Genomic DNA, 13,270 nt, shown 5'->3' with positions numbered 1-13,270 from the left:
CACAAAGAGCCAGCTGACACCCCGTCCTTTCACTCCTCTCCCAATCCCTCTCTCATCCCTCTCTCCCTTCCTGCCTTCTTCTCAGACAAGCCCTAATGCATGCATACATCATAGGTCTTGGTAAAGCACAGGGAGCAGGGTCGGGACGGGTTGGTGAAGGGGGGGGGTGATGCAGAACAGAATTCACAGGAAATATTCAGAAGGAAATACAGTGAAAGGATCACAGACACCTTCCTCCGATACACAAGGGGTTTCCTTCAGAGAGATTTCATATATAACTAGGGAAAGCTGCTCTAAATCTCACACCCAAAGTGGGCTTGCATGCAGTGCATGAGCAATATTAACCAGATCATAACGCAATCTGGCGGAATGTGAAATGATTTGATATAAAAAGTCTGAACTGCTCTTTTTGTTTGCCATCTATGCTCACATGTGCATTCCTCTGCTGACATATTTTTGCATGTGCTGTGTGTTTGTCTACAGGCGAATGAGTACTCACTCCCATCCCTGAACGCTGGCCTGGATGACGTGAAGCCGAGCCTTTCCACCAGCGACCGCTCCGACCTCGCCTCCAGTGTCTCCCAGAGCTACTCTGTTGTGACAGGTACAATCTGACTCACGCTAGATTGATCCCTAAAAGAGTACACACAGCTGCAGCAGGTCGAAAACATCTGCAACAAGGTGGCTGAACTATGTAGTGAGAACACAAACATAGTGTCTTTACAGTACCTCAGCTACTGCTGCGATGTCTTTCTATATTGTTTCGTGGCATTTAGTTAAAGTATAACCAAGCATATCATACTCATGATTTTAGTCAATTTCAACATTTTGCATCCCATTTTTACAAATTCCTCACTGCCCCCTCTCACCAGCCAAGTGAATATGATGAACTGTATTCCAAATATTTTCATTCTTCATTCTCCTGATATAAAACAAATCAGTCCAATTAAATCCCATAATCACCATGTGCACACTATTGCAGCTGTAAAAGATGAGAGCAGCTGACAAACGAGACTATGCTTCACCTCAACTTACTGAAAATCATTTTAGACCAGATTACACTTTATGTCACTTTATCATACTAAAGGATAATAATGATCAGTTGATGGTCAGTTGTTTGTGCCTTCACTTCTAAGCTGTTTACTGCATAAATGTAAATACTATAAATGTAATTAAGTTCTTAAATGAACTTCTTTTTAATATGTTTTTCTCAAATTTGGTCAACTCTGACTGAGCATTGTAAAAAATCATCTCGATATTACATCATCATCGAGCAATCAAGATTTTGACTGCCGCTCCCTTATGGCGCTCACACTCTCCAGCGATATTAAATCCTTATCACCAAATGAAACCCCTCTTTCGAGACACTTTTTGAGGCACTCTGTGTATTTATTTCTGAGGGACAGAGCGAGGCGATATATCATCTGAGCCCATTAAATCCTACAGGCCTTTCACTCGCTACTCCTAACTGGCTATTGTGTTAGCCCCGATTGGCCCGCTAACAGATTGACTGGGAGCACTTCTCATAAGAGACAGCTGCTGTTCTCGCCGCGACACGACGTTGTCATCAAAGGCTATGATAGCCTGTTGATTGACAGCGGCTGGAATAGCGCCGTGGCTGGCTGGCTGCTTCACGCTGTGGTGAGAGAGAGAGACCCAGATACAGATGAGACAGTGAAAGACACACTAAAATTACAGGGGGCTTTTTAACAACTTACGACTGCTGTTTTCAAGAGTAACTTTCACTGGGAGCCAACAGGTAATGGCAGGTGCAGTGTATTGAATATCTTGTAGTATTAACTATCTGTATCATATAACCCACGCTGACCCACCCTCTATTGCACTATGGCTTCTTTTGCTCTGCTGTCGAGGTTGATGGCCGCCTGGTTAATTGAAATTTTGTTTCAATGTGGCTGCTGAGCCTCTTTCCCAGGAGAGGTTAGGTTTACTTATGGCCACACTGACTGGAGAGTAATATGCCGGTCTTTTAATAAAACACCCATAATTATGCATCGGCCATCAAAGTCAATGAGTCCACTGCGTGTGCGCGTGTGTGTGTGTGTGTGTGTGTGTGTGTGTGTGAGAGAGAGAGAGAAAGAGAGCGAGTAAGTAAAGAGGAGGACAGCATGATTGAAAACTGCAGTGGCCCTTCTCAAATGATCCCTACAGTTCAGCCCCGGACCCAGACACAGAGCTATGGGAAAAGAAAGACCCCTTTTTTATTCCTGAATATGTGGGAGGTAGATTTGCCCCAGAAAGTTGGGCCTCAGGAGAAGAAAGGTGTGTTTTTGTCTTTTATGCTGGGCTCCTCCCATGAAAGCTGTCTCGCTCTGGGGAGCGCACTCATAGCAGGTGGCCTTCAAGCCACCTGGGGGCCGGTGGCCTCCTAAAGCGATACATGTGAGGGCCACAAATTGCATAATGAGGAGGCAAACTAAAAAAACTTTTCTCAGAGTGGAATATGACAACAAACTTCAACAAAATGATTATTTTGAGTTCCAAATTAAGTCAGAAGTAATATCCAGTAAGCTTTTATTACTTAATTTTAACGACTTTGCAAAGCAATGCATGAAGCATTTGATTGGGTGTAGGTTGTTACTGCATAATATTATTTTTTTCTGCCATTAGCAAACCCTGTAAATAGGAATGTATGCCAAGGCTGAAAAATGCTAAATTACCTTCCACACTTAGGCTTGGATCCAATTATCAATAAATTATGCTCACATACTGGATGGAGCCACAAGATTATATTCATTCTTTAAATGTTTTCTGCTCCCAATTAAAATTCATACAGTTATTGATCTTGTTGATTTTTATGTCCTGAAATTTGCATAATCTATTAAAGATGAATGATTAATGAAGTGCTCAGCTTTCCGTTCCAAGGGCGCTAGCGAAGGCAATGTCGGCCATCTTTTGTGTCCTCTGTTTATCCTAATGTGTGAAAAACACAGTTACCGAGGAAGGAAGGCGGCATCCAAATCAGAGAGATTAAGAGGATTTAGTAAGAAACAACAGTAATTTACAAATGATTTCCCCTCCTGCAGAATGAGGACTTTCCACATGTAAATGAAAATGGTAATGTTAATATTTTGTGAAAGAAGACATAAACTGTCAATAATTCTTTGAGAGGAAATTATTCTCCTATCACAAAAAAAGATTACAAATGAAGCCTCTTGCTAATTTGTCAAGGAGATGATAATTGGCACATATTTGCATAACCGACTGGATAAAAAGTAAACAGGGAACTTTGTTTCTGGTGTTTACCGGCTGTAGTGAAACTGTTGTACTTGTGTCCAGTGGAGGAACACTGTGAACCGTTCAGTGCGTCCATGGGTAGAACAGCATGTCATGATTAACTCCTGGTCTCTGGCTCTTGTCCAGCATTTATACTGTTTGTCTGCACTTTTTTCTATTGATAAGTGAACAGACTCAGCAACATAAAGTATCCTGCCGATCCACTGCATCTTGACTGTAATTATCTTTATCCCGAGACGTAGTGTGTGGAACAAATGCTAGTATAATGCAATATATCTTCGTATCAGTAGTTAAACAGGGTTTTGCCCAATGAGAGTACAGTAGTCTCTGTAAAGGCTTGGCTCCATAATCACTCTCACCAGAGCCTGTGGGGACGCTGGGTGTAAATGGGCACCCCTCTGACCTACTTAAACTCTAGCAGATGCAAAGATCCAGCGCTTTTCAGTCACTCTTTATATCTACCTATTCATCTATTTCTCTCTCTCCCTCATCTCAACTGTACTAATGAGGTGGGAGAAAAAAAACGCACTTTATCTATGATTAATTTTAGTTGAAATGTACACCTCACTCTGAGCCTCTTTTATGACTTGGCAGTGCCAGCCATTCTCTGCTGGGTGGCAAACAACAAGCAGCCACCTAACCTGTGGTGCCTGTTGTGTGGCCTGGTGACAAACGGCGTGTCTCAGCTCAGTTAACATCTGCAGCCCCGAGCTCGGAAATTAATGTTTATATCTCCCAGTACACTAACCTTTGAGCACACATTTGATAATGAATTACTTTAAACCCGTGGATGGGGAATTCAAGCTATTTGGCCCTGCAACTATTCTTTACTGACAACTGGATGCAGCCTTTTAGAATAGTTATGTTGTTCCTTTCCTGGGGTAAGGGGCTTTAAAGGACCACCGCTACAATGCAGGAGAGTGAAGGCTGTATTTGAAGTGAACATGAATGTGTCCCTGTCAAAGTAAATTGAACATTTAACTCCTCTCCAGATGACTTTGCCCTACCTACATGAGACAGAAGGTTTGCTGTGATCTTGAACATACTGTAGGAATAAAAAAGTTCTCCGTAGATTGAGTATCAGCCTTTGAAAACAAGAGTTCTGCCAGTAAATGTTTTGTGCACCACAGTTCCTCTGTGTATGTTTAAAAATGAAATGCTCACTTGAGAGAAGGCTGTTGTAGCTATATCTGGACGCATCACACCGAGGGCCGTTGTAGATCTTAACAGTCCATTTCTATGGTTGATGGGGTCTGTAGACGTGGTATCAGGGGTGGAGCAGAGACAGATGTTGGAGAACTCTATAGCGTCTCCACTCTCTCAGAGATGTGTTTGCTGGGGAGAAGAGTCCCCAAGGACCCAGAGTTTATCTTCCATCTCCATCATCAGGGCCTGTGATTTGACAGGCTCCCTTTACCCGGGCTCTGCCTCGTCTCCAGGACAATAAGCAACACCATGTCTGATTAGTTTCAGAGTTCAGTGGTCTTGAACGCAGCGTTTGTATCGGTTGTTGTTGCGTCGTAACCACTGTCTGTTTGACAACGGTTGCTCAGGCGCTGAGAAAACAGAAGCCTACAGTAGAATGCAGGAAGTCTCGGTGTAAACAGGCCTGGGCTTCGTGTTTGGCACCTTTAACTAAAGGTTTAAATTAATGTCCCAAAGGTAACACCCTGATAACAAAGTAAGTGTTCCTCAGAACAATGCGACTAACGTGCGTGAGCAAGGTTTACAAACTCACAATCCACTTTTCTAAACTGTGACACACAGTGATTGGATTATGTTTTATTATAGCCAGCACTTGTTGAGTGTGTCTTGTGACATTTATTTTTGTTATGGGTTAGGCTTGCTGTGTTCGCGGGTAAAAAACTTAATGGCATTGATCAAGCTGTTTGTTGAATACATAGTGATTTAAGGCTAACCCCTAACATTATCTGCTGTGTTGTCTATAGTATCAAAATCTGGTGGTGGATGGAGATTGTTATGCACCCAAATCAGTCGCAGGGTAACTGTTTCAACTTTAAAGACTTTAACAAAGTTAAGTTTACATGTTAGATATAATTACCTGAAGAAATAATATATATAGATATATATATATAAAATAAATTCATGACATACTTGTACAGCGCATGTGACAAACTTTAGGCCTATCCAATTAATGCAAAGCCCACTTATTAGGATATTTCTGTTCATGCCAGACATTCATGACAACCAGCTTTTTAATGATTTGATAAAAAAAAAAAAACTTACATCGTTAAACATTGTGCTGTTCCCTCCATAACAATGCTATTTGTCTCAATAAGATGAAGGCATTGTGTGTAATTGCTCTACCTCTGTCTAAATCCCTATTTACAGCTGTCACAAAGACAAAGAGATTTGGAAAACCTGCGATAGATTTCTATGGGAAAGCAGTCACGTTCCCTGGCATTAGGTTCATAGGGCTGACAGGGTTGCATCCCCCTTCCATAGAACAGCCCTTATCTTAATGAGGAATCGCAACACACAGTCCTGTTGTAAAATAACAATGATGGGGGAAGCAGCTAATGAGGCTATCATGGTGTCGGGAAAGAGCCATCTCTCCCTACAGGCCCCAGCGAACACAACAGGCTCTGCGGCAGACGTGGAGAGGCCGGAGACAGAGCTCACATTGATTGCATAGGTTCAAGAGGCAGAGCCGGTGAAATGAAAGATGCCAAGACTCATCAGCCAAATTAGATCAAAGTGTAGAGTTTTGAACTGTCTGCGAGCCGACTGTTTGGTTATTTGGGGGAGTGCTTTTGTTGTGAGAAAGCAGCCGTGAGATTATGTTGTTTGTTTTCCCCAAAACCTTGGGGAAATTTTTTACGCATTTGAGCTTGATTGATCAGGCGCGATGTGTTGTTGCAACATTTCACTGGTGTATGTTTCCACTTAGTCGAATGAATTACTGCTGGGTGCATATGAGATTATTATTATATGCTATGTAAATGAACAAATCAACTGCTAAAGACTGCTTATCTATTCAGGATTCATATGAAATGTCTGGTTATGAGTTGGTGAAAGAGAGGAAGTTATTGTGTAGGAGCAACTGTACTTCTTGTAATGATCCTTATCCTTTATGCTCCCCTAAATTATGTCAAAAATCTGCTAAGGATTTGGAGTCCCGTCTCTGTTTGATTTATTGTTCTGTGTTAGTGTTCGGCTATATGCATGACAAGTCTAAAAAGATCTGCTGCGACACATTTGGTTTGTTTTTGCCTCTGGACAGAAGTTTTCCATTTGGTTTTTTGGACATTTAGAAAGCTATACATCCATCCCTCCATACATCTGAGTGACTGAAGTGAATGTATGTGCAGTATGTGTGGAGTTGCATGTCTACATTATATCTAGTTTTTTTCTTTCTTTTTCTTTCCACCTGGCAGACTCTCACCCATCATATCCACCTTCCATGTGTGTAAAGCGAGAGCCCCATGAGGCATCCTTTGCCCCCTTCACCCCCTCCTCTGTTGGGGATTCTACTCTAGCCGACATCTTGCCCCACCAGTCCAGCCTCTCTGTAGATGCCTCTACTCCCAGCTACCCTGCCCATGCCCACGGCCCCCGCTACAGCCAGTATGCCAGCCAGCCCTTTATAGCAGGTACAACTTTACCCAAGGCCCTGTAACCAGATCAAAACCCAGTCAAGCTCACTCTTTTTAGCTGATTTACCTATGTGTTTATCTTTAATAATGTAGTAATTATCAAATAGACACCAAATTAAAGTGTCCGCCTCTCACGTTGCAAAGCCATCAATCCCATCATGCATTGTGGCCCTACTGTTTTGTATACACAAGCAAAAGTGACTGCTTGCCCCTCATTAACGGCGACTGCTCTCTCCCCCTCTCGGGTTTACAATAGGCCTCCAGGTCCCTCCAGCCTCGTGACAGGCCCAAGGTCTGAAGGGCCAGAGGAGGCCAAAGGGGGGTTGAAGGGGGGGTGCAGAGGCAGAGACGTAGGACTGATGCTGTTTTGGACCTGTATGTCCCTGTCCTGTGTGCCCCTTCATCCAGCCATGCCCGATGCTGTCACTGTTAATTAAAGGACTGAATGTGGAGCAGAGAGAGCCCTCATTGGCCTGATGCTCCTGTCAGTTTCAAAAGCTGCTTAGGATGTTGGTATATTCATGTTACAGCAGTTGTAGTCACTGATAACATCATTTCATCACCTGTCATCCAATGCAACTCCAGACTGGATAAGAAGTTCCGCCAAATACATGCAACTTCATGACACATGCAGCAACATGTTACATATGTGTGGTTCATTTTAGCATGTTTGAACATTTTCTTTAGAATATTGCAGAAAGATCTTGATCTTATTCTCAGTGACTATATGAATCACTTCACTTTGGTGTTTCTTGTTTATGAAATATTATAATTGGAGCACTTAGAAAAGAGTAGAAAAATATTGTGTTTAAACTTTAACGTCAAGTAAACATAGAAAATATCCATTCATGTTCATTTATCCCTCCTGTGTGCCTGCAGGTCGAGACATGGCCAGTACCACCTTACCTGGCTACCCGCCTCATGTCCCGCCCACAGGACAAGGCAGCTACCCCACCTCCACACTCGCTGGAATGGTCCCTGGTATGTTTCACTACTTCCTTTTTATGATGCCATTAATTCTACTTTTACAGGTTTTATTTCCAGTAGGTACTACCCTTCAGTTGATCTCGTTGAGGTCACTTAAACATGTAACACATACAAAAACACATTCACTATTTGAGATACAGACGAGACCTTAAAGCGTTGATCTCGACCCAAAGGATTGAAGCAAGCTTGTTATAGCTTTGTTAGACTGCGGTTAGCGTGCGGTTAGCGTCTGCGGCCGAGGACATTAGATGAACTCGATAGGCGATCACCACAATCAGTGGCCGTGTGATAGGACAGTTCCTCTCAGTTACACTCCAGCTCCCAGCGCTCATTACCCTCACCGTGTCCACACAGCGCACTCTCACCAGCCCCGTCAATAAACACTGCTTTTGCTCCTCTCCTCGCCTCCCCGGACACCCAGGGCTGCAGAGCGTATCTCTTTCCCCTCTACTTAACCTGCAGTTCAGGTTCACAGCAAACAGTTAAGGGTCAAAACACAGAGGCGTGGAGGGCCTGTAAATATTTAAATCACTATCTCTCTCAGGGATGAGCTCGAGTTACACAACCAGCAGTGGGGATGCTGTAGCTTCCAGCGTGTGTAGATCTCTCCTCCAAACAACTGAAAACCTAATTCCCTTTATTGCTCAGAGACATGTACCTTTGACACTGACCAATAATCAAAGCAAGCGTGCAGTATTTATGAGTGAGTTCAGTGTGCATGAAGGTAACATTTTCAGATAAACATGGAGGTAAAAGCTGATATCTGATACAAAGAAAATGACTTATGCTTTATTGGATTACATGCTATGAGAGAGTGCTTATGATACACTCATACCAGCTCAGCTACCTTCTTAATCCAGAGGTTGTAATTTTTCTTTCATCTGGTGGTGAATGACTAAGATTTAGTGACTGGCCCCAAACACTGTTAAAGCAAAGGCCGTTCTTCAGCGGCTTCATATAAAACCCAGCCTTTATAGTCTCGTAAAAGAAGGAAACCTGTGGACCCACAGCATCGCTCTCTGACATCCCCTCAACCTCCCGTCCTTCCCACCACAACCTGCACACTGGGGACAAAAAGCGAATGAGAGTCTCAGAGAACCTATTAGGGAGTTCTAGAGCACAGCATCATCACTTAAAAGCAGGGAAAAAAAGGCACCGACGTCCTCACTTAAGGGAAAAATTGAGGAAATCCAAAAGACTAACAGAGGATTAATAAGACAATCAATTCACATGAAGGGACTGCATGGAGACAAGCTATACAAGCAGCCAGGATAAAACAAGATTGCAATCATACTGCAAAGTAACTTGATAGGTACTTTTTTTTTTTACAGCTTAGTGTTTTATGAAAGCTGACAGTCATTTCAGGTTGTTAGCACTTTGCTAATGTTTGTTTTTATTGATTTGTTCTCCAGGAGGGGACTTTTCTGGAAACCCTTACTCTCATCCACAATACACCACTTACAACGAAGCATGGCGGTTCAGCAATCCAGCATTACTAAGTAAGTGACTCTCTCTCTTATATAATAAAAACTGTCAAACACAGCCTAACATTAATACACTTTAAAATGAATGTATTAATAAAGCACAATAATAAAAATGTATTCTCTGTCCTTGGAGTTTCACACAAACGTGTCTTACATGATGTTTGACCTCATGGTTTCCAACGGCTCGTTCTTCTGTTAACTTTCAGGTTCCCCTTATTATTATAGTGCCGCATCCCGTGGCTCCGCACCTCCCACTGCTGCCACTGCCTATGACCGCCACTAGTTACCATGGAAACCAGCTCAAACTGCAGGGCCTGGGCTTCGGCCTCCGTATTGTCCCCGTCTGAGAAACACTGAGGTCAAAGGGAAGCGAGGTGGAATCCTAAAGGAAACCCTGTTATGTTACGCGATGTGGAGGAGGGATCGGCGAGGTCGACGCCGGTGCATCCAGCCCAGCTTCAGCGTCACACACTTTGGGTCAAAAGGGCCCGCGGGCGTTCAGAACTCACCCATCATGCCCTCACTCTCTCAAAGGCCGGAACATTTCCAAAATGACTTTAAGAGATTATATAAATATATATATTATAAAATATAAATTGAAGAAAAACAGTGTGAAGAATACCATGTGGAAAAAAAAATGTTGTGGGTTTTTATTTTTGTTTCTTTGTTGCTGTTGTTGTTGTTATTTTATTCATGGTCCTCCTCACATTCCTTTTATGTGATGAACTGCAGTATTTTTCTGCTCTAAAGAGAGAAGTCCAGGGGAGATGACAATGGTCCCATAGCTTGATGATGCAGCGACTTGAATCAGTGTTGCGATGCCCCTTTGACACCTAATGAGATCCTGGCTCCACACTGTGGGGGGGGGGGGGCTTTACTCTGGTGCTTTGACTTCGTCTTCTGCTCCAGTTTCTCCTGTCCCACCTACATTATCAGATAAACACAGCATGTCCTACAACGTTTACCGACCCTATATAGACCAATGGCAACATCACACTCCCTGTGGCAAACAATCAGATGTAAAAATGTAAATCATTTTGCAAAGTATTAAAAACATGGTGACCACAAAATGGCCTCGCCAGAATTTTAAATACTTTAAATTATTTTTTCCTGTCACTGTTTTTTAATGTAAAAAAGGCTATCAAAGATTCCTTCAGAGTAGTTGTCACATTTCCCTCCTTTTCCAGTCATGTCCATGTCCATGCATGATCATCCTTTGCTCTTTTTTTGCACTAAAACCTCAGCTTATTTAATTTATTTGGTACATTCACTTAAAATTAAGTTTAATAACCTACCAATTTTAAACATAAGTTGATACTATTTATGTTGGATAGTGTAAGTGTAAAAACAAAAGCCAGACAGACAGAAACATATTTTTCCGAGTAAAAGCAATGCTTTCAAGTTTCTGAGGAGTTTGTAAGCCATAGCCCTATGGCTACATAAACAAATTCAATTCTCCTGAGTTATAATCCATTCAGCTACTTAGTCATACCACTAGATGCCTACACAGTTTAGAAAGCTGTACGCAGTTGAGCGAACCAACTGTAAATTAGCTTCAACAATTGCCTTACAAACCTGTTTTTTCAACGTAAATTCATGCCTGTTCAACTAAATTAATTGCCTTTACAAACGCATATTCACCACCCTCCTTGATTTACGTTCTACTCTCCATAGGGACTGATAGGAAATACTGATTCAGTTTGCTTTTTGGAAAATATTTTGTGAATGTACTTTTAACTACATCTGCCAAAGACTTAGTTTGATATTTAATATTTTATTTACAGTATATGTATGCATAAATAAAGCAGTATTATCTTTTAAATAAGTAGTCAACACTGATCCTGTATGTCGTGACTTTTTAACAGGCGAACAACATAATGCATATGACTGTAATGAAAAAGGTGAAATTCAGTGACTCAATACTCCATCAGTTGCAACAAAATGCTGCTTTGTAGAATGATTTGTGAATAATGTGAAGACAATTCTTCTCTGTAAATAATATCACACACACCATTGCAGTATCATACTAATGTACTGGCTCCCTTTGTAGATATACAGACTGAAGAAAACGTGCATTACATTTGTGTCGTAATGTAATGTTGTGCTCTGAGGAAAGGCACAACTACTGTATAACCTGCGGCTACATAATGCTAGTAACAGGTTTCAGATGCTAACATCACATAGGTTGTCTTTGTCATTTTATTTTGTTTTCATGATAATGTCATGATGATGTTTTATGTCACTATGCAATGAGTTAAATGGCTTTCTGTATCATCTTTTGTTGTTGGATTTAGATTAAGTAATCCCCATGGAGAACAGCATACAAGGTAACAAATACAAAAGACCTCCAGTGTGAAATGGCTTCTCTCTCATTTCACTTTTGCTCCACAAATTCCCTTAAAAGAAGATGTGATCAAACTGAAGTCATTGGCAACAATCAAAGATATTGTCCTGTTTGCTGTTAGTAGATGTTGTGATCATTATGTTAATCCAAATTACAGTCATCCGTGCCTCCATGTATAGAAACACATCTTCACTTATTACCCATCTCTACTCCCTCCTTCCACTCTCTCTACCAATACAGCTCTTTAGCGTAAGGCATCCAAGATGAAGTTTACTTTAATTCCTCACAAGCAAATACATCATCTGGTACCAGGGTTAACTGTTGCTGAGGGCATCAGATAACAGGAAACAGACTGCAGTCCTGCTCTTCAGGAGAAGCTATCCTCTACCAATTGCACTTGGGATTTGCCTATTTCTGTCTACATGTAGCTCGACATATCCGAAAATGAAACACTGGCGCAGAGTGCGAGCCACCTCCATTCAGGCGAAGTCTTTGCTTAAGGAAACGGAGCACCTCTGAAGGAACGGGTCTTCCGCTGTTGTAAAGATGATACAGGAGATGTGTCATGGACATAAAAAGGATTTCTGATGAAAATCTATACGGAAAGCCTTGTGGCCTCAATCATTGTTCTGTTTCAGTTCTGTTCCAATTCTTTTTGTGCACATGAGAAATAAATTCTTTTATATGTCAGTCGTCAACTCTGTGTCCCCTCATTATTAACCCCATAAGAAAATGATTCAGGGTTCAAGGTTCCCGAAGAGCGTTCCTGCTGCAGGTATATTGATGTTTGGTTTTATGAACAGTCAGGACTACAGAAGGCACTCAGATGGGTTACTGCTCTCAAATATGAAATACATGAAAGACGCAGAGCACGTTGTTTGTGTGTATCAGTGTATGTGTGTAAATCTGTAAAAAATCATATATGTTATCATATATGTTATGTTATATGTTATTCCTGTTAAAACTGCATTATGTTAAAATGTGTGTGTGCAGGACAGAGGGAGAAAGTAAAGAAAAAAAAAAGAAAGGGAGAAAGGAGAGGGAAACAAAGAAGCAGGACAGTTGGGAAGGCAGGAGAGCGTTGCCCGGCTTCTGACTCCACTATAGTTAATGATCCATCGGTTTCATCCTTCTATACCACAGTGATGCTGCTTCACCTCCTCTCTGCACTCTCCACTCTGAAACACACAATTGTTGTAATTCAATTTCCCTGCTTCCTCTGCCTATTGTTTATTTCATGGATCCCCTGTGAAGCATCAAAAGCTGCTGTTTCTGTCAGCCCCCTTACTGTCCTATGTGTTTGTCATTCAGGCCTTGTTAAAATATAAAACACACACACATACACACTCTTTCCTCTCCCAGCTGAGAATTCCCAGTGGTAAAATTATTCCATTTAGATGGGAACTTTTTTTGTCACAACCCTGTCTAAATTGGCATATCTAGCTCCCTCGTAGAAACCAATAAACTGTGAACCCGGATGCATCTGTCAGTCAAGCTCATCTTTACTTTAGCGGGCCAGATGACAACAACAGGAGAAGAGACACACATCAGCAGAACGGGGAGCACTGATTGGCTCTCATCAG

General features: G+C 41.9%; 1 protein-coding gene across 2 annotated transcripts in view; it reads left to right on the top strand.

The window, feature by feature from the left end:
• The window catches only part of pax2a (paired box 2a), a 29,145-nt gene extending 16,803 nt beyond the window's left edge, over positions 1-12,342 (top strand). The window contains exons 8-11 of one of the 2 annotated variants that reach the window (XM_068721831.1): positions 484-604; positions 7,752-7,853; positions 9,272-9,358; positions 9,569-12,342. In XM_068721831.1, coding sequence (XP_068577932.1) covers positions 484-604; positions 7,752-7,853; positions 9,272-9,358; positions 9,569-9,690 — 432 coding nt within the window. In that variant the 3' untranslated portion in view covers positions 9,691-12,342. Of the gene's footprint in view, positions 1-483; positions 605-7,751; positions 7,854-9,271; positions 9,359-9,549 lie in introns of both variants that reach the window. The other variant, XM_068721823.1, reaches the window with a different exon arrangement.
• The last annotated feature ends 928 nt before the right edge of the window (positions 12,343-13,270 follow it).

The sequence above is a fragment of the Cebidichthys violaceus genome, unplaced genomic scaffold, assembly GCF_023349555.1.
Source record: "Cebidichthys violaceus isolate CVI_PGR_0920_01 unplaced genomic scaffold, fCebVio1.0.p SCAF_10, whole genome shotgun sequence".
NCBI classification, from domain to species: Eukaryota; Metazoa; Chordata; class Actinopteri; order Perciformes; family Stichaeidae; genus Cebidichthys; species Cebidichthys violaceus.
The sequence above is the reverse complement of the archived record's forward strand: the minus strand, read 5'-3'. Positions and strand labels throughout refer to the sequence as shown.